The sequence below is a fragment of the Pteropus alecto genome, unplaced genomic scaffold (assembly GCF_000325575.1).
Source record: "Pteropus alecto unplaced genomic scaffold, ASM32557v1 scaffold821, whole genome shotgun sequence".
Lineage (NCBI taxonomy): Eukaryota > Metazoa > Chordata > Mammalia > Chiroptera > Pteropodidae > Pteropus > Pteropus alecto.
Window position 1 is genome coordinate 537,125 of NW_006431396.1, and position 22,422 is coordinate 559,546.

The 22,422-nt window shown below is 39.5% G+C and overlaps 1 protein-coding gene and 1 long non-coding RNA gene across 15 annotated transcripts in view; one reads left to right on the forward strand and one right to left on the reverse strand.

Annotated features, from left to right (window-relative positions):
• F8 (coagulation factor VIII) overlaps positions 1-22,422 on the forward strand; it is a 68,230-nt gene that overhangs the window by 35,652 nt on the left and 10,156 nt on the right. Inside the window, exons 8-13 of the mRNA XM_025039866.1 lie at positions 1,970-2,231; positions 2,515-2,686; positions 14,058-14,151; positions 16,563-16,777; positions 18,339-18,489; positions 19,958-20,167. Of these exons, the coding sequence (XP_024895634.1) occupies positions 1,970-2,231; positions 2,515-2,686; positions 14,058-14,151; positions 16,563-16,777; positions 18,339-18,489; positions 19,958-20,167 (1,104 nt within the window). The remainder of the gene's footprint in view (positions 1-1,969; positions 2,232-2,514; positions 2,687-14,057; positions 14,152-16,562; positions 16,778-18,338; positions 18,490-19,957; positions 20,168-22,422) is intronic.
• The window catches only part of LOC112470994, a 62,488-nt gene that overhangs the window by 25,778 nt on the left and 14,288 nt on the right, over positions 1-22,422 (reverse strand). For 6 of the 14 annotated variants that reach the window (XR_003043144.1, XR_003043147.1, XR_003043138.1 and 3 more), the window contains exons 2-9: positions 20,799-20,864; positions 19,983-20,081; positions 19,400-19,558; positions 18,265-18,514; positions 15,612-16,267; positions 14,017-14,186; positions 7,982-8,056; positions 7,707-7,857 (exon numbers count right to left, since the gene is read on the reverse strand). This is a non-coding gene — a long non-coding RNA (uncharacterized LOC112470994). The remainder of the gene's footprint in view (positions 1-7,706; positions 7,858-7,981; positions 8,057-14,016; positions 14,187-15,611; positions 16,268-18,264; positions 18,515-19,399; positions 19,559-19,982; positions 20,082-20,798; positions 20,865-22,422) is intronic. The other 8 variants (XR_003043142.1, XR_003043136.1, XR_003043141.1 and 5 more) reach the window with 8 other exon arrangements.

Consider the following 22,422-nt stretch of genomic DNA (forward strand, 5'->3'; position numbering starts at 1 on the left):
GGAGAAATGAGGTGGCAAAAGTGAGAAGGACAGTACATTATTGGTTTTCCAGCCTGATCCCATTAACCAGGCTTTAATACTATGGAGAGAGAGAGATGACAAGTCATAGCCGAAGAGATGCTTTATAAGAAATTTAGGGAAATGGAAAAAAAAAACAGCACTGCCCAGGTGGTAATCACAAGGGCTCCGGGGTATCAGTAGAGGTGTCCAGAGCAATAACCAGCAAATGCAAGAGGATACTGCAGTGTTCAATATGGGACACCAGACACTGGTGCACATGGAGGCACTCTGCAAATACCTCATAGGAGATGCGAGACATCTGGGAAACTCAGAGCATGTCAGGGGATACTGGATATTGGGTGAAGGAACATGGAAATGGAGGTTGGTGAGCATATCTGAGGCACCACGTGAGGTTTTTAAGGACTACCTAATGAGGACTTTGCAGAGGGTCAAAGGTCCTGTGTAAGCAAATTGGGACAATGGTGCCTACAGTTTCAAATTATTGTGAACATGACCTCGTTTGTAGGTACGGGCTGTGAAAATTCATATTACGTGATCATCTCACCCCCATCTTCCTTCTTGTGCATTTATTCTGCTAACTCTTAATCTTGAATCAGTCTATCAAGCCTCTTGGTCTACTCTATTGTAGCCATTGAGGGCCACTGGTGGAGAATGTGGAGAAGGCCTAGTCTTCCATGTTTGACAGCACTTGTTTGTCCCGATCACTCTCATATTAACTCTCTTCAGGTTCCATGGTTGCCTTGGAAAAGAGATTTGATCTTGCTTTGCATCTACTATTTTCCCCTTATGTTCTATGAGCAACCTTGTTTAGAGTCCTCTGTAGTGATGAAAAACAGGGACCTCTTTTCCTCATCTTTTACATAATATTTAAGAAATTTTTGACAAGACATTAGGGGACAAAGGGTATCATTCTGAGTAACAGGAAGTTGATTCTATAGGCGCAGAGGAATAGATCATTTACTTATGTGCAGGTTGGTCATTATCTAGTTTGAGCCTGATTCTAAAAGGAATTTGTTTTGTTTTATTATTTTGACAACTTTGTTTTATTCTTTTGATAACTTATTTTAATTCTCATTTTTCAGAAAAACACTTTGTCTTGCTGGATCTCTGACAAAAACCATTTTTAGATCTAGAACGAATTATGCTTAAGGCCACATTGACCCCAGACTAGCTGTTTGCTGCTCCTGAAGTCTGCAGTGTTCCCCATCATCCAGTAATCAGGCCTCCCTTGTTAGTACTGATCTTCAAAATAGGTCTATGGCATGGATGGAGTAGGGATTATTATTCACATTTTATAAAGCATGAAGATGAGATGGAGACTGTTGAACAGACTTGCCGTAGGGCTTATAACTAATCACAGGCAGATATGCTCTTAAAAAATATAACATTTCTTTTATTTTGTTCTACCTTTTTGTTTTTATGAACTTGGACTGTGTCTTGAAGTTTATATCTACCCTAAAATGTTCCCTGATAAGCTATTATTAAGTCAGTGTTTCATGTCATACTCCACTGGAGTAAATACAGAAATCATTAGGTAACTGTAGGGGTGGGGGGGTTGGTCTGATGTAGGCTTCCAAATGCTGAAAATATACATTTCCTCAAGTCTCCTTGTTTACAATTTGGGAGTGATAGGCTCAGTTCCAGTTCCATAAAGGAACTAGTCATATGTATTATAACAGCAAATGAGTGAGTCTTGAAAAAGGGGTAAAAACATGTGTTGAGAGAGAGTCAGGCAGAAGGGAAATGGCAAAGGCAAAAACCACAGGAAAGAGACTAGCCAGTACCAGATATGGGGAAGGCGACCCAGGTAAAGGGCAAGAAAGAGCACTGGTGTGGACAAGGGGACACTTCAGAGAGGGCCTTGAAGGCCTAAGGAGAAAGAAGTTGTAGAAGTTAAGGCAAGAAAGTCTTGTAGGAATCTGACACTGTTCGGTTTGTCTGACTCCAGATGGTATGGAAGCTTACGTTAAAGTAGAGAGCTGCCCAGAGGAACCCCGACTACGGATGAAAACTAATGAAGAAGAGGAATATGATGATGATGATCTTTATGACTCCGACATGGACGTTGTCAGGTTTGACGGTGACAACTCTTCTCCCTTTATCCAAATCCGCTCAGTTGCCAAGAAGCATCCTAAAACTTGGGTCCACTATATAGCTGCTGAAGAGGAGGACTGGGACTATGCTCCCTTGGTCTCCACAGCCAGTGACAAGTAAGCAACTTGCTACTCTCTCTTCCCCGTACTCAAAATGTTCTTCCCAGTTATTCAAAACAATACATCCTTGAGATGTTTAGGGTAGATACACATACGCCATCAAATGTCAAAGCCATTAACATGTTTGGAAACTAAACCGGCTAAGCATCAAAGATGCTTGTATTTTTCTCACTCTTTTCCTTGATTAAATCATATCGGTTGTTTTAGAGGTGGAGTTTAGCTACCTGTCCTCTACCTAGAATTCTCCATTCCAACCTCTTTTTTTGTGTGTCTCATACAGAAGTTATAAAAGTCTATATTTGAACAATGGTCCTCAGCGGATTGGTAGGAAGTACAAAAAAGTTCGATTTATGGCATATACAGATGAAACATTTAAAACTCGTGAAGCTACTCAATATGAATCAGGAATCTTGGGACCTTTACTTTATGGAGAAGTTGGAGATACACTGTTGGTAAGTTGAGAAAAAGATATAAAGTTGGGTAAGAAGTCGGGAGGGTTTTGAGTTTCTAAAAACTTCATAATTCAGCCTTGTCTCTAATGGGCATTATCTTTTAAAAACTGTCAATGTTATGCAAATAAATGTAGGTTATAAATTTTTTAAATATATAGGATGTAAATTTAATGCCACCCATTAAACCTGCCACACATCTTTGAAATACTCATTTCTTAGACTTTGATACATATCCTTCTAAAACTTTCTTGCCAATTATATAGTACAGGAATCACCAAGATATGGCCTGTGAGCCAAATTTGGCTCATAGTCTGTTTCTGGACAGCCTATGCACTTGAAAGGATTTTACATTCCTAAAGAGTTGTAAAGAAAAGAATAACAATAAGAATACGGGACAGAGACTGTCCCATATGACATGGCTCACAAAGCCTAGAGCATTTACCATCCAGCCCCTTCCAGAAAAGGTCTATTGACCCTTGACATAGGGTAATAAGAATGCTCATGCTGCAAAGAATAGAATACTCAATGTGGTGGTTTCAAAAAGGTAGGGGTGTATTTTTTCACAATCGGTTTGGAGCTAGATGGATGGTCGTGTCAACTCGGCAGCTCAAGACTGTCATGAACGATGCTGTCAACTCGGCAGCTCAAGATTGTCATGAACTATACATGGAGTGTCAAGCAGAGCAGCATGCACTAGGTACCAAGGCCAGAGGAGGACCCTAACTACATGGTGGAGAGTGAATATCATCACTATGATGGCCACCAAGAACAGAAGCCCCAACACTTCTGCCCACTGTGTCTTTGTATTGGAGTCACCAAGGAAGACACAGTATTGTCTAACACTGGATGGAACAATGCCTTTACTCACATAAAGAAAAGACATAGGAGAGCAAGAGTAGCTTCGACAGGGTGCATGAGCACCCCGTGGCAGTTTGCTTCTGAGCACCTCTCTCATGCTGCAGGAGAAGGATCCCAACCCTCCCCTGTGGAGTCTGAAATACTGAAAGCTGCAGGCATGGCTGAGGCCCATTGATGCACATGCTTTGAAACAGAACAAAGGAACATTCATTGAAACTGAAACAGGGAAAGATTCTCACAAAAGGTGATAAGCCCGGAACAGACTATGCGGGTGCTTTATTTCCTACTAAGGAAGTGTTCCAGGCCGAAGACTCTTTCTTATATGGCCAGGTGGAGGTTAAAAGACCGTACACGTGAGGCTGCCTTTCCCAACAGGGAGTTTTGTTAGATATCGCCAAAATGCCTTTCAACAACTCTGTATCAATTTATACCCTCGCCAAGGGCATATGAGTGCCCTTTTCCCCACACCACTGACAATAATATATATTATACACATTCAAAAAATTTTCCAACTTGTTAAGCAGAAGATTTACGTATTGTCTTCATTTGCATTTCCCTGGTTAGTAGAGAAATTGAATAGTGAGTTCATGTCTGTTGACTATTTACATGACACACACTGTGAATTGCCTGCTTGTAAATTTTGTCCAGTTTTTTATTAAAATGGTCATGTTTTGATTATATACTTATAAAAGGCTCTGTGCATTATAAATATTGGCACATTGTTATTTGTCTTCCAAAAATTTTTCTCTGTCACTTGTACTCTAAATCCTTTATGATGCCTTTTATCCTATGAAGACTTTTGATCTTTATATAGTCAAACTTTTATCAATTTTTCATTTACGTTTTCTGCTTAAGAATATCTTCATCACCCCTATGAGATTATAAAAGTAGCCTACTATATTTTACTAATTTACTTTTATAGTTTTGTTTTTACAATAAGCATTTTAATTGCTCTGAAAGTTACTTTTGAGTATAGTACATAGCGTCAAAAAAGGATTCCCTAAATGACAGCCAATTGGTCCCATCAATTCTTTCTTCACTAATTTAAAAATACCTTCTTTATCAAGCACTAAATTGCTAAAATTTGTTCTCTTTAAGTGATCTGTTATCACACTATTTAAATGACTACAACTTGTGATACATTTTGGTATTTGTAGGGCAAGGCTTCCCTCATCATATTTCTTCAAAATTTTAAGTAGCTCTTCTTGTAAAATTTTTTTCATAAATTGTATTTACCTATTTTTTAATTAGACATTAAGAATAATTCAAAAGGCAAAAAAGAGTATACAATAAAAAGTAAATTTTCCTCCCTCTCAGACTTCCAACTCCATAGTCTGACAATCACTGCTGTCAGTTTTTATATTCCTATCCAGAAACAAGTATATGTGTATATATTTTACACAAAACAGAAGCACTATGTAAATTGTTCTGTACCATGATTTTTATTTCGGATATCATTTCATGTCAAGGTATACAGACATACCTAATTCTTTGATTTATGTAAGTTATACATACTCTGGATACCTTGCTGATTCCTATTGAGCTTTTCTATTGATGTAAGATTTTGAGAATTATTTTTTTATTTTTTATATAAAAATTTTCAAACATACCCAGAAATAGAGAGAATAGTAAAATAAACTTCTTCGAACACATCACTCAGCCTCAAAAGTTATCAACAAATGGCTAATCTCATTTCATCTATAAACTAACTAGGCCTAACAGACATCTATAGAAGAGTTCACCCAACTCCAACACAATACACATTCTCCTCAAGTGAACATGAACATTTTCCAGGACAGACCATACGTTAGCCCACAAATCTCAAAATTTAAAAAGAAAACTAGAGTCTAATACCCTTTATGAATATAGATACGAAAATTCTCCACAACACACTAGTAAACCAAAACCCAGCAATATTTTAGAAGGACTGTACACCATGACGAAGTGGGATTTATCTCAGAAATGCAAGGATGGTTTAATATATGAAAATGAATGAAATACACCATATGAATTGAAAAGACAAGAAGCATATGATCATGTAATGGGTAGAGAAAAAGGTTCAACAAAACCTTTCAAAATGATCAACAACAAAGAAACAATCCAATTAAAAAATGGGCAGAAGACTTGAACAGATACTTCTCCAAAGAGGAAATACAGATGGCCAATAGACATATGAAAAGATGCTCAAAGTCACTAATCATCAGAGAAATGCAAATTAAAACCACAATGAGATATCATCTGACACCTGTCAGAATGGCCATCATCAACAAATCAACAAATAACAAGTATTGGCAAGGATGTGGAAAAGTAGAAACCCTTGTGCACTGTTGGCAAGATTGCAAATTGGTGTAGCTAATGTGGAAAACAGAATGGAGGCTCAACGATAATTCATAAAGATCTATGCAGTCCAATATTCATGGCAGCACAATGTACAATAGCCAAAATATGGAAGCAACTTAAATACCCATCAACAGACGTTTCGATAAAAAAATTATGGTCTATATATACAATGAAATATTACTCAGCCACTAAAAGAAATGAAATCCTACCATTTGCAACAACATGGATGGACCTAGAGGTTATTATGCTGAGTGAAATAAGTCAGAGAAAGAAAGATAAATACCACATGATTTCACTTACATGAGGAATCTAAGGAACAAAAGAACAAACTAATCAAAAGCAGAACAACAATTTTAGAGGACAAGCTGGTGATGGACAGAGGGGAGGAGGAGGTTGGGGGCTGGGAGAATGGGGTGAAGGGTTAAAGAAGTACAAATCAGTGGTTTATAGATGGTGACAAGGACGGGGAGCACAGCATAGGGAATGCAGTCAGCAGTAATGTAATGGCTAGGTGGAGAGCCAGAGGAAAGAAAGAGCAATTAGGGGGATCATTTTATAAACTATATAAATGTCTAACTGATGTACTGTATACTTGAAACTAATAAAATAAAGTAAAATAAAATAAAAAGTCTTTCACTACCCATTCATGACAGAAAACACTCTCAGTGAACTAGCCACAGAAGTCAAGGTCCTCGACTTGACAAAGGAAGGACATCTAAGAAAAGTTTATAATATGGTGAAAAAGTGAATGTTTTCCCCTTGAAATTGGGAGCAAGACGTCCACTCTTGTTACTGGAAGAACAAGTGAAATGGGCCCCTCCCCCAAAAAAGCTGAATTAGGGGCATTTGGATTGGAAAGGAAGAAATAATACTGTATTTATTTGTGGATAACAAGATCTTCTATGTGGAAAATCCTAAGGAATCTACTAAAAAGCTATTAGAACTCATTAACAAGTTCAGCAAGGTTGTAGGATACAAGATCAATATTAAAAATAAGTTGTATTTCTATATATGTATATATTTCTTTATATTCTTATCAATGAATAATCTACAAAAAAAAAGTTTTATTCACTATAACATCAAAAAAAAGAATAAAATAATCTGGGACAAATTTAACAAAAAAAAGTGCAAGACTTGTATACTGAAAATGACTACTCTTGCTGAGATAACTTAAAGGACATCTAAATAAACGGCAAAACATTTTATGCTGATGGATTGGAAGAGTCAATTACTTGTAAAGATTCGTCCAAACTGATCTACAGATTCAATTCAATCCCTATCAAAATCTCAACTGGTTTTTTTTGCAGAAAATGACAAGCTGATCCTAAAATACAGATGGAATTGCACAGGACAATATACTTATCCCGAAAAAAAAAAGTTAGAGCAGGAGTTGACTGCAATCCAGCATGAAGGATCTTTTCTGGGGGGGGCGGGGGGGCGGTGACAGAAATGTTCTAATTCTGGATTGTGGTGATGATTGCAAAATTCTGTAAACTTACTAAAAATCATTGAATTATACACTTAAAATGGGTGAATTTTATGGTATATAAATTATACCTCGATAAACATGTTTTTAAAATGGGCAGAAAAACAGATTACATTTAAAGGAATGATAATTACACTGTTCTGGTTACTATTGCTATGTACCCTACTACGTCAAAACTTAGTGGTTGAAACAATAGCCATTTTATTATTCTCACAGAATATGTGTGTCAGGAATTCAAGCAGGGCTCAGTTGGGCAATTCTGTATCTCTTTGGTATCGACTGAGGTCATTTGGTGATAATCAGCAGATCCGGAGGGAGTAAGACAACTTTACTCACATGTTTGGCACCCGAACGGGGAGGACTCAAAGACTAGAACTGTCAGCCAGAACACACAGCTGTCTATGCGGCTTGGTTTCCTCGCACGATGGTGGCCTCGGGATAGGGACTTCTCACATGGTGGCTCAGGGCTCCAATCGTGTGTGTTCCACTAAACAAGTTAGAAAGTGCATCACCTTTTAGGACCCAGCATCAGGATTCACACAGCACTTTATACTGTTAATCGAAGAAGCCAAAGCCCACCCAGAATCAAGGAGAGAGAAAATCTGGCCTACCTCATGATGAGAGAGGTGTCAAAGAATTTGGGAGCCATGTTTTATAACTGCCACATAAACTCACGACTTACTTCTCTAGAGTGAGTCAGAAGAAAATGAAATCGTGCTTTAGTGTGCTGAAAGAAAATCACTAACAAGCTAGCAAGAATTGCCATTTTACTGGCAATTTATACCAATAGTCAAGGAATACATAATTTCACATCAACATTTTAAATGTAGAGTATAAGAACAAAGAAAGACCCACTAGTTATTTTCTATCAGGTAAAATAATCTAGGTTGTAAACCTGAGCAGGAGAGTATGAGAAAGGAAAATTTAAATTATAGATCAATTGCATTATAAACATTCAGGGATTCTAAGCAAAATTAAATAAACCCAATACAGCAATATAGAAAAAAAGATAATACATTATGACCTCGTCGATTTATACCAGCAATACTAGGCAAACTTAACTTTAGAAAATAAAATGTGGTAATCTACTATATTAACACATAAAAGAGCAAAATATCTTTTGATAATCTTAATAGTTTCAGGGGAAAAAGCATTTATCAAAATTCAACATCCGTTCATGATAAAATGTCCTAAGAAATTGGGATTGCAAGGGATGTCCTTATCCTGATCAAGATCTGCAGAAAACCTATAGATTAGGACAAGAGACAGTTTATAAAGTATCACCAACTTTAACATTTTACCAGAAAGCCTAGCCAGTGTTCTTAGGTGGAAAAGTTTTACGATCAAAAAGGAATAAACTAAACTGCTATTATTTGAAGACTAAGGAAATAAATGACAGATGGTGGGAGCTAGATTTCTTACTGCCGGAGAGTATAATTATAAATAAGCAAAGGGGAAAGGCTCCAGAGTGAATCATGTGATAGTGGACTGGAGTTGGAGACAACAGGATGAACTCCTGTTTGGCTTCATATGGAGATACAAGGTGGCTAGATACAGAAATAATTAGAGATATCTCTATGTTTTTACATAGAAATTAGTGGATTTCCTAGTTCTGCCCGCTGAGAGGGCCTAGAAGCAGTGGCACCCCAGTAGCAATAAGCACCCCCCAAATCGTGGTTTCTAATACCATTCTCTCATTAAAGGAACTGAGGCTCCTTGGAGAAATGGATGATTTCCCTGCATGTTCAGGGAAAATGCAGGATGAGCCCAGGGCGTCTTGTGGTTATGGAAAGTAAGAATGTGCTCAAATAAAAAGAAAGGATAGGACAATGTCAAAGGGATATAAGAACCAGCTTAAAGAGCTTCTGATGGCCAAGCTGGAAGAATTCAAGCAACAAAATAAATAATGTAGTATTAGATTAAACTCCAAAGTATAAAATAAGTACTCATTAGTCTTTACTGATATAAATAAATGATTAAATGAATAAATAGATGGGAGAACACAGACAAATCCCACATGCAGAAGAATTTCAAAAAAATTATGCAGGTTTAGGATCCATTTTGAGTTAATTTTTATGAAGGGTGTAAGCTCTGCAACTAGATTTTTTTTGGCATGGGAATGTCTATTTGTTCCAGCACCATCTGTTAAAAAGACTATCTTTGCTCCATTTAATTGTCTTTACTTCTTGGTCAAAGATCAGTTGACCATAGGCTTCCAGTCAAGATGGCAGAGTAGGCAAATGCTATGCTCGCCTCCTCCCACCACCACATCAAAATTACAATGAAACTACAGAACGACCATCATCGGGAATCATTTGAACTCTAGTTGAACAGAAGTCATATAACTAAGAACATATAGAAGAAGCCACCTCAAGATTTGTCGGAGGGGTGAAGATGCAGATTGGGCAGGTCCCACAGCCACCTGAGGCAGCTAAAAATCAGGAGGCATCTCTACTGGAGAAGTGAGGGGTCCCAGCCCCACACAAGGCCCCAAGCTAGGCTCCCCAAGGTTCCAGTGCAGAGAGGAGAAGTCTCCACAACTTCTGGCTGTGAAAACCAGCAGAGAGTGTGGCTGAGCGAGGGGAGGGCTGCGGGAGTCGCAGATGCTCCTCTTAAGGGCCCGAGGATGGACTTAGCACTGATGGGCTCACTCGCCCTGAGCTCCAGCCGCTGGACAAGCAGCTTGAAAGGCGCCAGAGATATACAGGGAGGAACTGAGTTGTCTGGCTTCGGTGTGAGGGCTGGAGGGGCAGCTTTTGCCCAGACAGAAGTGCTGATGGAAGGCATTGTTCCTTTGTTGGGCTCTCCCCTCACCCAGCGTGCAGACCCAGGTGGGCCCCATATCTGAGTCTCCATTAACCTGGTTCACACCATTTGCCCTGCCCTGGCAATTCTGAGACACCAGCCCGCCCAACATGTGGACCTACCTAAGCTCTTCCACTGGCTTTTCCATACAAATGGCCTGTCTTAGCTTATGCTGTGGACTTTCCTAAAATCTCTCAAAGGTTCACAAAGCCCAAACAAACAACATCTGGCCTTAGTGTGCCCCGTTCCTCTTTCTGAGCAGCCCCAAGCCTGACACTAGTGGCACCCAGCATTGGTTCACAGCTTAGCCTCTCCCGGGCACCTCCAAGCCCAGCACAAGTGGCAACTATCTTCAGATAACTTTGTTGCTCATAGCAAGTCGACTTAGGTGGGGCACAGGCACATGATATCGGTCTGCAATAGAGCCCTTCGCAAGAGGCCCCAAAACCAACACACTCGGTGGCTGGCTTCAAACCACACCAGCGCGCCACCTGGGCGCATGTGAGGGTGACACAGCTGAAGGGCAGACGGGGCAGGCACCAGAGCCCTGCTAAAGCGAATCCTGCTCTTGGGGTCAAGCCGTGCACAGCAGCTCCTCCACTGTCCTCACGGCCAGTCAGCCTGAGGGGCAGTCCCTCCCATTGATATACAAATGGCAATTAAGGCTCAGCTGTAACAGGAGGGCACACACAACCCACACAAGGGATACACCTGGAACACCCGGCTCAGGTGACCAGGGAGACTGTGCCAGTGGGCCCCACAGGGCACCTCCTACATAAGGCCACTCTACTAAGACTGGGAGACCTAGTGGCAATACCTAATACATAGGAACAAAAACAGGGAGGCAGCTGCAATGAGGAGACAAAGAAACACGTCCCAGAACAGAACAAAGCGCCAGAAAAAGAACTAAACAAAATGGAGGCAATCTACCAGATGCAGATTTTAAAAGACTGGTTATAAGGATGCTCAATGATCTCAGAAATTCAACAAAGAGACAAGAAGCATATAAATGGAGATAGAAAACATAAAAAAGAACCAGTAAGAAATGAAGAATACAAGAACTGAAATGAAGACGACGTTAGAGCAGCAACCCCCAACCCCCAAGCTGTGGACAGATATCGGTTCATGGCCTGTTAGGAACTGGGCTGCACAGCAGGAGGTGAGCGGTGGGCCAGGGAGCGAAGCTTCATCTGGATTTGCAGCCACTCCCCAGCACTAGCATCACCACCTCAGCTCCACCTCAGTTAATCAGGCATTAGATTCTCATAGCAGCACTGGTCCCTGGTGCCAGAAAGGTTGGGGACCGCTGTGTTAGAGGGGACCAACAGTAGATCAGATGAAGCAGAGGATCGAATTGGCAATTTGAAAGACAAGGTAGCAGAAAACACCCAATCAGAACAGCAACATGCAAAAAAGAATCCAAAAGAATGAGGATACTTTAAGGGGCCTCTGGGACATCAAGCATACCCACATTCGCATCATAGGGGTACCAGAAGGAGGAGAGAGAGCAAGGAATTGAAAACTTATTTGAAGAAATAATGATGGAAAAACTTACCTAACCTGGTGAAGGAAATGGACATACAAGCCCACGAAGTGCAGAGTCGCAAACAAGATGAACCCAAAGAGACTCACACCAAGACACATCATCATTAAAATGACGAAGGTTAAAGACAACGAGGGAATCTTAAAAGCAGCAAAAGAAAAGCATCTATTTACCTACAGGAGAGCTCCCATAAGACCATCAGCTGATTTCTCAACAGAAACTTTGCAGCCAGAAAGGACTGGCATGAAATATTCAAAGTGATGAAAAGCAAAGAGCTACAACCAAGATGACTCCACCCAGCACATCTATCATTCAGAATCAAAGGACAAACAGAGCTTCCCAGACAAGAAAAAGCTAAAGGAGTTCATCACCACCAAACCAGGGTTACAGGCAATGCTAATGGGATTTTTTTAAGAAGAAAAGATCAAAAATGTGAATAATAAAATGGCAATAACTACATATCTACCAATGATACTTACACGTAAATGGATTAAATGCTCCAATCCAAAGACATAAGGTGGCTGAATGGATAAGAAAAGACCCTCACATATGCTGCCTACGAGAGACTCACTTCAGATCAGAAGACACACGGAGACTGACAGGAAAGGGACGGAAAAAGACATTTCATGGAAACGAACAAAAACAACAAAGATCAAGGACCCAGTAATCTCACTTCTGGGTATTTATCCAAACGAACCCAAAACGACTTCGAAGGGACAGATGCATCCATAGGTTCATTGCAGCATTATTTACAGTAGCCAAGATATGCAGGCAGCCTGGGTGTGCGTCAATGGATGAACGGATAAAGAGGAGGAGGTACATATGTACAATGAGATATGACTCAGCCATAAAAAAGAATGAGATCTCGCCATCTGCAACAACATGGATGGACTTGGAGGGTACTGTGCTGAGTGGAGGAAGTCAGAGAAAGATAAATACCATAAGATTTTACTTATATGTGGAATATAAAGAACAAAATAAATAAACAAAACAGAAAGAAACTCATAGATACTGAGAACTTCTGATGATTGCCAGATAGGACGTGGGTTAAGAGGCTGGGTGGAAAAGGTGAACGGATTAAGAAGTCCATACTGGTAGTTAAAAAACAGTCACGGGGATGCAAAGTACAGCATAGGGAATATACTCATTAATATTGTAATAACTACGTATGGCATCCGATGGTTACTAGACTTATCGAGGTGATCGCTTTGTAAGTTATATAAATGTCTAACGAGTATGTTTTATACCTGAAACTGTAATATTCTATGTCAACTGTAACTGAAAAAAATATTTTAAAATATCAGTTGTCTATATACGTGCAGGTCGACTTCTGGTTCTCTATTCTCTCCCAAAAGGAAGTGTTTTCAATGGAAGATGCTCCAACCTTACTGCGTACTAGTACAAAAGAAGAAATGTTGGCATTAGATAGTAGCTGATTTAAACAGGAGAGAATATGGCCATCTATGCATATAGGTGGGTTGCTCTGATGGTAAAAGCACGAGGAAGTTCTTTTCTGAAGGCTTCTCTTTCCTCAGTTAAAAAAGAAACATCTGAGGGCGAGGATTGGAGAGCAAACAGTCGGCTCAGGAGGTGGGAAGGTGAATTTCTAGGAAAAGATAGTAGGATGCCTAGGTAGCTAGTGCCCATTTGAGGTTTGTGGCCATGAAGTCAAAGAAACTGGTCGCAGAGCTGCGTAGTTTTTCTCCTACATCATTATGCTGCTTAGATGCAGGAAAGGAATCGTCTGTTTAGTGGGTTTTATGAGTTGAGTGAGTTTTGATACAAGAATGCGAGTGGAATTGGTTTTTTATCCTGGGATCTAGGGGCTGGGTTGATGTCCTCAGAGTTCTCGACTGCTGTGTCTATGCTATGGCCCTTACATCCTCTCTTTGAAAGCTCACTTGATCAGATGATGGCCACCCTTGCTTAATGCCATAACCAAGTGTCCCCCTGGTCATGCCTGCTCACTCGGCGAAGATGTGATCTCTGGAACACTGCTTCTCTCTCCACTACTGGGGAAGTCAGTGCCCAAATGGTGGAAAGTCTGAGGGCAGCGGCACCTTCCTCAGACATTCGGATTTTAATTAGTGTGTGGGGGCGCAAGGAGTACTTCCTGCAGCAACTGAAATATTTTGAAAGAAACGGAAAGAGGCCTTTAGTGAGAAACCTAAGCAGCCGTCTGAGCAATTTTATGAAAAGAACAAATCATTTGAGCTTCATCTAGCGTTAAACCCCTATAAGGTGGATGCGAAGCATTTTGTTTTCTAGAGCTAGGCACGCTTTTCTTCTTGATCTTACCCGTCTTAGGACTTGATCTTGTATCTCACTTGGACTTTCAGATTATATTTAAGAATCAAGCAAGCCGACCATATAACATCTTCCCTCATGGAATTACTGATGTCAGTCCTTTGCACGAAGGGAGATTGCCAAAAGGTAAGCGTTACCTCGGTTTCATGGTTCGTTCCTACCTGTAGATACAGATGAGGTCACAGTCTCAATAACAACTAAAATTGTGTTGCTCCTTGTCCCGGCTCTTATGTACCATAGAGGTACATTTTTCACCCACCACCCTTTATCTATAATTTCCACATGTATCACATCTGTTTACAATACCCACGAGAAGACGCTAGAATTTTTGCTTCCAACAGTCATATGTAGTTTTAGGAAATCATGAGGAAAGCATGCCTCCATATTTACCCAGCTATTTATGTTATCAGTGCTTTTCGGGCCTCGCTGGACATCCAAATTCCCCTCTCGCATCCCTTCCAATCAGAGCATTTTCCTTCAGCCTAAAGAATTCTCTTTAGCATTCCTTATAGAGCAAGTGTGCCAGAGATACGTTCTCTTAGTTTTATTTTATTTGAAATGTCTTTTTTTTTTCCTTCACTTTTGAAGGATAATTTCACTGAACATAGAATACTGGGTGGAGAGTTTTGTTTTGTTTTTTTTTTTTTCCTTTTAGTACTTTCAAAATAATGTTTTACTGGCCTTTAAAACAACTAAGTCTAGATTCCATTGAGTCATTCTTCCTCTCTATGTCATTTTATTCTGGCTGTGATTTTCTTCATATTTAATTCTACTTGGGGTTCACTGATCTTCCTGGATCTATAACTTTACGTTTTTCACCAAACTGGAAAGACCGTGGTCATTATTTCTTCAGACATTTTTCCGCCCCGTTCTCTGTCTCCTTTGCTGGGTCTCCATCTACGTGTATGTTTAACCTTTTGGTACCGCCCCACGCGCCTGAATACTTTAATATTTTTTCCTTCTCCCTCTCTTCTGCAGATTCGATAGTTTCTATTGATCTGTCTCCAAGCTCACTGACCTCAAACTGGAATTTCCGAGTCACAAAATTATTTTTAATAATCAGACCTCTGTTCCCAAATGATATAATAATTTGTATTCTTACTAGTCATACATGAAAATATAACTTCCCACATCTTTGATAGCTAGACAATAATAGACTTTTAAAATCCTGCCAATCTAGTAGGTGAAAAGTAGTGTCTTCTTACTGCTTTTATCTTAATTTCTTGTAGAGTCGACCATCTTTTCACATTTTTATTGGCCATTTGGGTTTCTGCTACTGTAAATTTCCTGTTCATTTCTCCTTTACTTATTTTTCTGCTGGGTTGTTTATCTATCTATCTATCTATCTATCTATCTATCATCTATCATTTATCTTCTCAGTTTATTTAATTATATGCATTTTTTTCCTAGTGAATGCACTTACGGTCATATATTTTTTCCTCTGAATACAGTTTACTACATTCCATGCTTTTGATATCTAGTAATCGTTTTATCTTTCATTTCAGAATACTTTATGCCTTCAGTTTTTATTTGCTATGTTGTTTGCTGTTTAAAGACTCATGACATATCTTTCTCATGTACTGTACCTTTTATCAATAAGTTCATGGAACTGTGCGGTGCTGAGGTCCCCATGGTGACGCCAAGGAAAATGTAGATGTGTCCTAAGACCAGCATTTTGGCACCTGCCAACACAGAAAGCATTAGTGACCAAACAGTACTGTCAAAGAGAGAGGACCTATTAATCAAAAGTCTATGTGCCCTTCCTTCCAATACCCATCCACCCTCGCTCTCAGCTACCGGAAGAGGGAAGATAAAAGGCTGAGAAACATTGAAAGAACATACCATACCATTCTCGTCTACAGGTTCCCTAATATCAGGTCAAGCTTAACCTAATAAGGATGAGGGAGAGATTAGGAAGGATATAAAGTTGCAATTCTGATTTAGACTGGATCTTCAGGTTTTCAACATACCCCAAAGTGAGTCTTAATGACTAAAATCAGACACTTCTTATCCTGAGGGACCCATTAGCATGAGGGCAGGTCTTACTTCTTGTTCCTATTTCTCGCCACATCTCTTGCTACCCCATGTGAGTTCCAATTTCAGTGCACAGACCTTTGTCTTATATTCAGGCCTGAAACTCTCATGGTCACCTGGATTATCAACCGTTGCTTACCACTCTGGCATTGATGTCTCTCTTTTTTTAGCACTTGAGATTTTTTTCTTCTTCTTCATACATTTTCAGCTGTGTATTTAAAATATATTAAAAAATCATCTATTATTTCTATGTATTCGTAATAGTGGGTAGACCCGCCCATTTCAACTCAAACTAACATACTAGCAAAAACCTCCCGGGCCCATTTTTCTTGTTAAAAATTGTATGAATCTTAAACTTACAGTAGGTACAAATTTAGTTTCCATTTACTACTAAATGTCATATGTACATATAGATTTGTAGAGCCCTTGCAATAACAACATGGTTACCTATATGTGGCTTGTTATACTCTAATCAAACTCTGTTGGGATTTGGATGTACATAGGTGTGAAACATTTGAAAGATATGCCAATTCTGCCAGGAAAGATATTCAAGTATAAATGGACAGTGACTGTAGAAGATGGGCCAACTAAGTCAGATCCCCGGTGCCTGACCCGATATTACTCAAGCTTCGTTAACCTAGAGAAAGATCTAGCTTCAGGACTCATTGGCCCCCTTCTCATCTGCTACAAAGAATCTGTAGATCAAAGAGGAAACCAGGTGAGTTCTTCTCTTTCCAAGTGCTGGCTTTGGAGCTCAAGATAGAATGATGATGCACATGAACTTCCAGATCATATTTCCTATACTGTCTCTGTGTGTGTCCCCTTCTAGCATGCAGAAAATATAGTAGTCTGCAATATTGGCCAATAAAAGAAATGAACTGGGTTTCTCACTTCTGTTACTGATTTTGAGGTTGGTGTAGTAATCTTGCCTGCTGGATGGATAAGACACCTGGGTCCTAGATCATTTCTGTAATACTCATTCCCAGTTTAATTTCCACTCTTCATAGGTGTTCTTTCCCATTTTTATATGCTCAGTTATCACCTATTTTTAGATGACACACAAACCTATATCACAGACTTCTCTAGAGTTCAGTAAATATTTGTTGAGAAAAATACAGGGAAAGATATAAAATATTTAAGAATATGGCTAGAATTTGGACCACTTTTGCTCTTTAAAATAATGAAGTTAAATTCTCTGAATAAGAAAACCTTATGAAACTAATACAATATTGTACGTTAGCTACATTTTAATTAAAATCTTTAAAAACAAATCGTGCTGCTATAAACATTCATGTAACAATGAAAAACTCTTAATTCTTCACAAAAACTCACTGCCATATTGCTGAGGCCTGACGACGTGGCCATTCGGTTAGTTATGATACATAAGATTCGTACTTGTCTGAAAACATTTCACTCGTTTAGAGACTGAAGCACATGAATTTTAACGTAGGGAAAACATGTGACACACAAAAGAGAGTGGCATAAATTTAGCCAGGTACCTGTCTTGATGAATTTTTCCTAATTATAGTTTTTCCATCGGTTTTTGGAAAAAGACTAAAATTTAATTCTATATTCTCCAACCGCCTCCCCTCAGCATTTTGGTTTCTGTAGCGAGAGGCTGTGCAAAATAAACCTGACACGTACTGGTGAACTGTACACATCACACCTTAGAAGATTCAATTAGCAAGTGACTGATATAACTTTGGTTATATATGAACTGCTCCTCTGAAACAAAACTTTAAATGTTTTAAACAGAAAAGGTATTACTGTCAGTTAACATCTTAGGGTTCATCTTAGCTTTGTTATCTGATTTGTTTTCTTTTTAATGTTTTATAGAGCAGTGGCTAGATGGAAGTTTAGCAAAGGCATTCGTCTTACTTGACTTGACTAACTTGTTTAAGAAAGACACTGAATAACCACTTGGGTCTTTAGAGTGACAACCCTCTAATCTGAATGTGGAGAGAATGAGGCTACAGACTGTACCAAAAAAAATCAGCCTGCTTATAGCTTTGGGTCCAGAAGAAATGAAGTTTAACGGGTCCAGTCACGTTCTTGCCCTGAGGATACATTTGCTGTAAACACATACTTATTGCTCATAGCACCCACTCACCCGTTGGCCCTGCTACGTGCTATAATAGTGACCCTAGGGAGAAGTGGGATCGAACCAACGGATTATATGTATAGTACACGGATGGCACCACTTACCTCCAGTGTAGGCTGCTAAATCCCAGCTGACAACAGCAGCGGCATTTGTTTCTCTCCATGTGTGTAATTAACAGATGATGTCAGACAAGAGAAACGTCATCCTGTTTTCTGTATTTGATGAGAACCAAAGCTGGTACCTCACGGAGAACATGCAGCGCTTCCTCCCCAGTGCAGACGGAGTGCAGCCCCAGGACCCAGACTTCCGAGCCTCCAACATCATGCACAGTAAGTAAAGCAGCACCTGAGTCCACTGGGTAAGAGACAAAGGGGAACCGAAGCTACCAAACTGATATCCCCATGGTGGATTCATTTATATGCCATGCGAGGGTCACAGTTCCTTAAAAATGGTTATATACGAACATATACAATTTTATATAAATGCATAGATATGATCATATAATGCACATTTTTTTCCTTTAGAGGCTCAAATATTCAGAGAACTCTATTTTTCAAGGATAAATCAAATAAGACATGGCTTTAATTTCCCTTAATATGCCTAATCCATACTTAATATAAAATGCACTCAACTGGTAGATTACACATGAAATACAAAGGGAATGCAATTCTACTTATGCAAAACAACTGCCAGCTATAGCGATTTAAGTCACATTAATCAAGACACTGTACATTTAAAACCCCAACATCTTTTTTCCCCAGCTTTCTCGAGGTACAATTGACGAATAAAAATGGTACATATTTAAGGTGTACACTATGATCTTTTCGATATTCAGTTGGCCACCCCGTTCCTTTTATCGTCCCATGTCCTTCCATATTTTACCCTTCCACTAACCACGCTGTGTCCAGGTAGCCCATGTGAAAACATGTTTTCTCCATGATTACATAATCATATATAAGTACGCCCATACATTGTTTATGAGTCAAACTTACATAAATGCTGCAAGAATAGTAGAGAACTCCCGTATACTCTTTACCCAGAATCGTTAATTTTAACATTTTGCTATATTTGTTTTATCGCTCTCATTTCTATAGACACGTGCTTTTATTACTAATCTTTTTAAGAATAGATTGAAGACATCATACTCCTTTATCTCTTGATACTTCATTGTATAATTCCTATGAATTAAGTTATTGTCTTAAATAACCAAAGTGGAGTTACAAAATTCAGAAAACTTACTGCCGACACATTTCTCCAGTTGGCAGCCAGCGTTCCAGTTGTGTCAATCAGTGCTGCGTTTTGTAGCACGTCCTCCCTGCAGTTCAGGGGCCCGCCCTGGATTGTGCACTGGGTCTAACTGTCCTCCTGCTTTTGTGATGTCTGCTAGTTTCCTTGAACCTGGAACATGGACGGAGGTTAATTTTGATCGCCCGACAAAGGTTGCTTTTTTTCCCCTGGTTTCTCCTCTATGTAGTTACTATTTTCCTCCTTGCAACGAATAAGCAGTTTGTAGGGAGATGCTCTGAGGCCATGCAAATGCCCTGCTCCTCATCAAACTGCCCCCGCCCCCCCTTCCCCCCCGCTGCAGAGCATCCAAACCCATGTTTACCAGGAAGGCATGTGTCTCCTCACCTTGGGACTGGGCCTAGCTGATCGAGTATTAACCATCTACTTTTCCGGAACGTATAATGCTGCCTCTTTGTGCACATAACATAATCATTTCTAATCCCATCATGGCAATCTAAAATACTAAGTCCTGATACGGCTAAAAGCTCTCGTTCTCCATTTCGTTTGCAGGCATCAATGGCTACGTTTTTGATACCTTGCAGCTGTCGGTCTGTTTACATGAGGTGGCATACTGGTACATTCTAAGCGTTGGAGCACAGACTGACTTCCTCTCTGTATTCTTCTCTGGATATACCTTCAAACACAAAATGGTCTATGAAGACACACTTACCCTATTCCCGTTCTCAGGAGAAACTGTCTTCATGTCAATGGAAAACCCAGGTTAGTTATTTATATTGTTCTTTCACTAACAGCTGTCATTGCTTCACTCACTAGTCATTCCCATGCTCGTCTGCCCGCTGGCTCACATCTGGGCAGACACTAAATGGTTCAAGTGATTTTAGTAATTGCCAGGTATTTTAATGACAGCAGCATATCAAGTATTGAACTTAAAAGTCTTTACTGTAAAAAGCGCCTTTACTTGCCATAGGCCAAAATTTTATGTGGGTTGACTAAACTGTAGTGGTGAATATACATGTATACGTGCAATTAAGATGTGGAGACTAAACGTACAGGCGTTTCTGTACGCCTTGTGAACACTGGCATTATTGGGTAGATTCCAGCTAGAAGCCTCTGAGGAGTGCTTGGAGTCCCCATTTGCACACAAGCCCTCAGGTCACTAGGAAACCTTCAGGACGAATGTGGCTGTCGGCTTCTCACCCTCCCTGTCCCTCCACAACTGCTACAAGGCTTCCGAGAACCCCAGCCTTGTGATGGGAAGGAACCCTGGCCCGGCCTAAAATCCAACAGGATTGTTGTGACATTCGTATAGCTGACGACCAAGTGCTGGGTCACTGTGTGCTCCTGGTCCCACCCACCCCCCTCATCTGCAGAGGAAAGCACAAAAAGTTACCTGCAGACTGTAATTATTCTCTTACGATTCTGGCTTTTCTGGAGATGAATCCTCATGGGAAATTATCTGGGGAATAAAAACCAAATCTCACCACCTGTAAACATATATTTACCTTCAGAACCAGAAACTGATCTGATTTGAAGTCATGCATTTTTGTGGGGAGTCAAGAAGCTGACAGAACTCCATAACACCTCTGAAAGGGTCTTGTTCATTTATACTTACTTACGCCTTCATTATCCATTTTCCAACTAAGTTGGAAGCATGGCTGAGGACAGAAACCTTGTTTATCTTGCCAGTCACAGTGTTAACAGTACCTGGCCTATAATAGATGCTTAAGAAATACTTTTTCGATGAATGAATGAATTAAATATGTACCCAAATAGTATAAAACAGTATGTATAATATGGTTGCAATCGTCTAAACCAAAGAGTGTGCATGTATGTGTACACAGAGAAAAATTTTTTTAACATTAATATTTTGAGAAGCTTTTAAACTATTTTGGTGATCACTTAAATTCTAAAGACAGATGAAAACTTTTATGTGCTTCGAGGGAAACATTTTTAACATAATATCGTTGACTACAATGCTCAAGCTAAATAAAGCTCCTAGGGAAGACTTCCTGCGTTCAAAATGGTAAAGTCTGAGCCTTTTTGTTTATTGAAGTAAAATTCATATAATGTAAAATGCACATTTTAACCATTTAAAGTGTACAAGTCAGTGGCTTCCAGTACATTCGGTGTTTGTTGTTCAACTGTCACTGCTATCTAATTCCAGAGCATTTTTGTCACCCCAAAAGAAACTCTTTACCCTTAAGAAGTCAATCCCCGTTCCCTCCGCCCCCAGTTCCTGGCAACCACTAATCTACTTTCTGTCTATGGATTTGCTTCTTCTGGATATCTTATGTAAATAGAATAATACAATATTTATCCTTTTGTGTCTGGTTTCTTTCACTAAGCATGTTTTCAAGATTCATTCATGTTACGGCGTGTGTCACTACATCATCCGTTTTATGACTATACAGGTGACTTTACACCCTGCTATGAGAATAAGTCTCCACAAAAAAGAAATGATTATTATGTAATGTGAAAGAGGTGCTGGCTAATGCTATGGTGGTGATCATACTGCAACATATAAATGTATTAAATCAACACGTTGTACACAGTAAACTTACACGATGATACCTGTCAATTACATCTCAATAAAAAATCGTAGTCAACAGGTTGATCACCTGGTTTTGTAAATAAAGTTGTATTGGAACACACAAGAAATACAGTTAATTTTTGTATGTTGACCTTGTACCTTGCAACCTTGCTAAATTCACTTATAATATCTAGCAGTTATTGTCTACATTTGCACAAGGTTTTCTAGGATAAGCAACCAAACTGCCTGCAAATATTGACAGTTTGTTTTTCCTTTCCAACCCCTATGCCTTATTATTCCAACTTTTGCACCTCATTTTTGAATAAAACTAGTAAGCACAGGAAAAAAAATAACACATATCGCAAGTTTTGATGAGTCACGTTTTTATCATTTAGTTTGAAATATTTTCTAACGTCCATTGCGCTTTCTTCTTTTACCCATATTTATTTAAAACTGTTTTACTAAATTTCTGAACATATGGGTA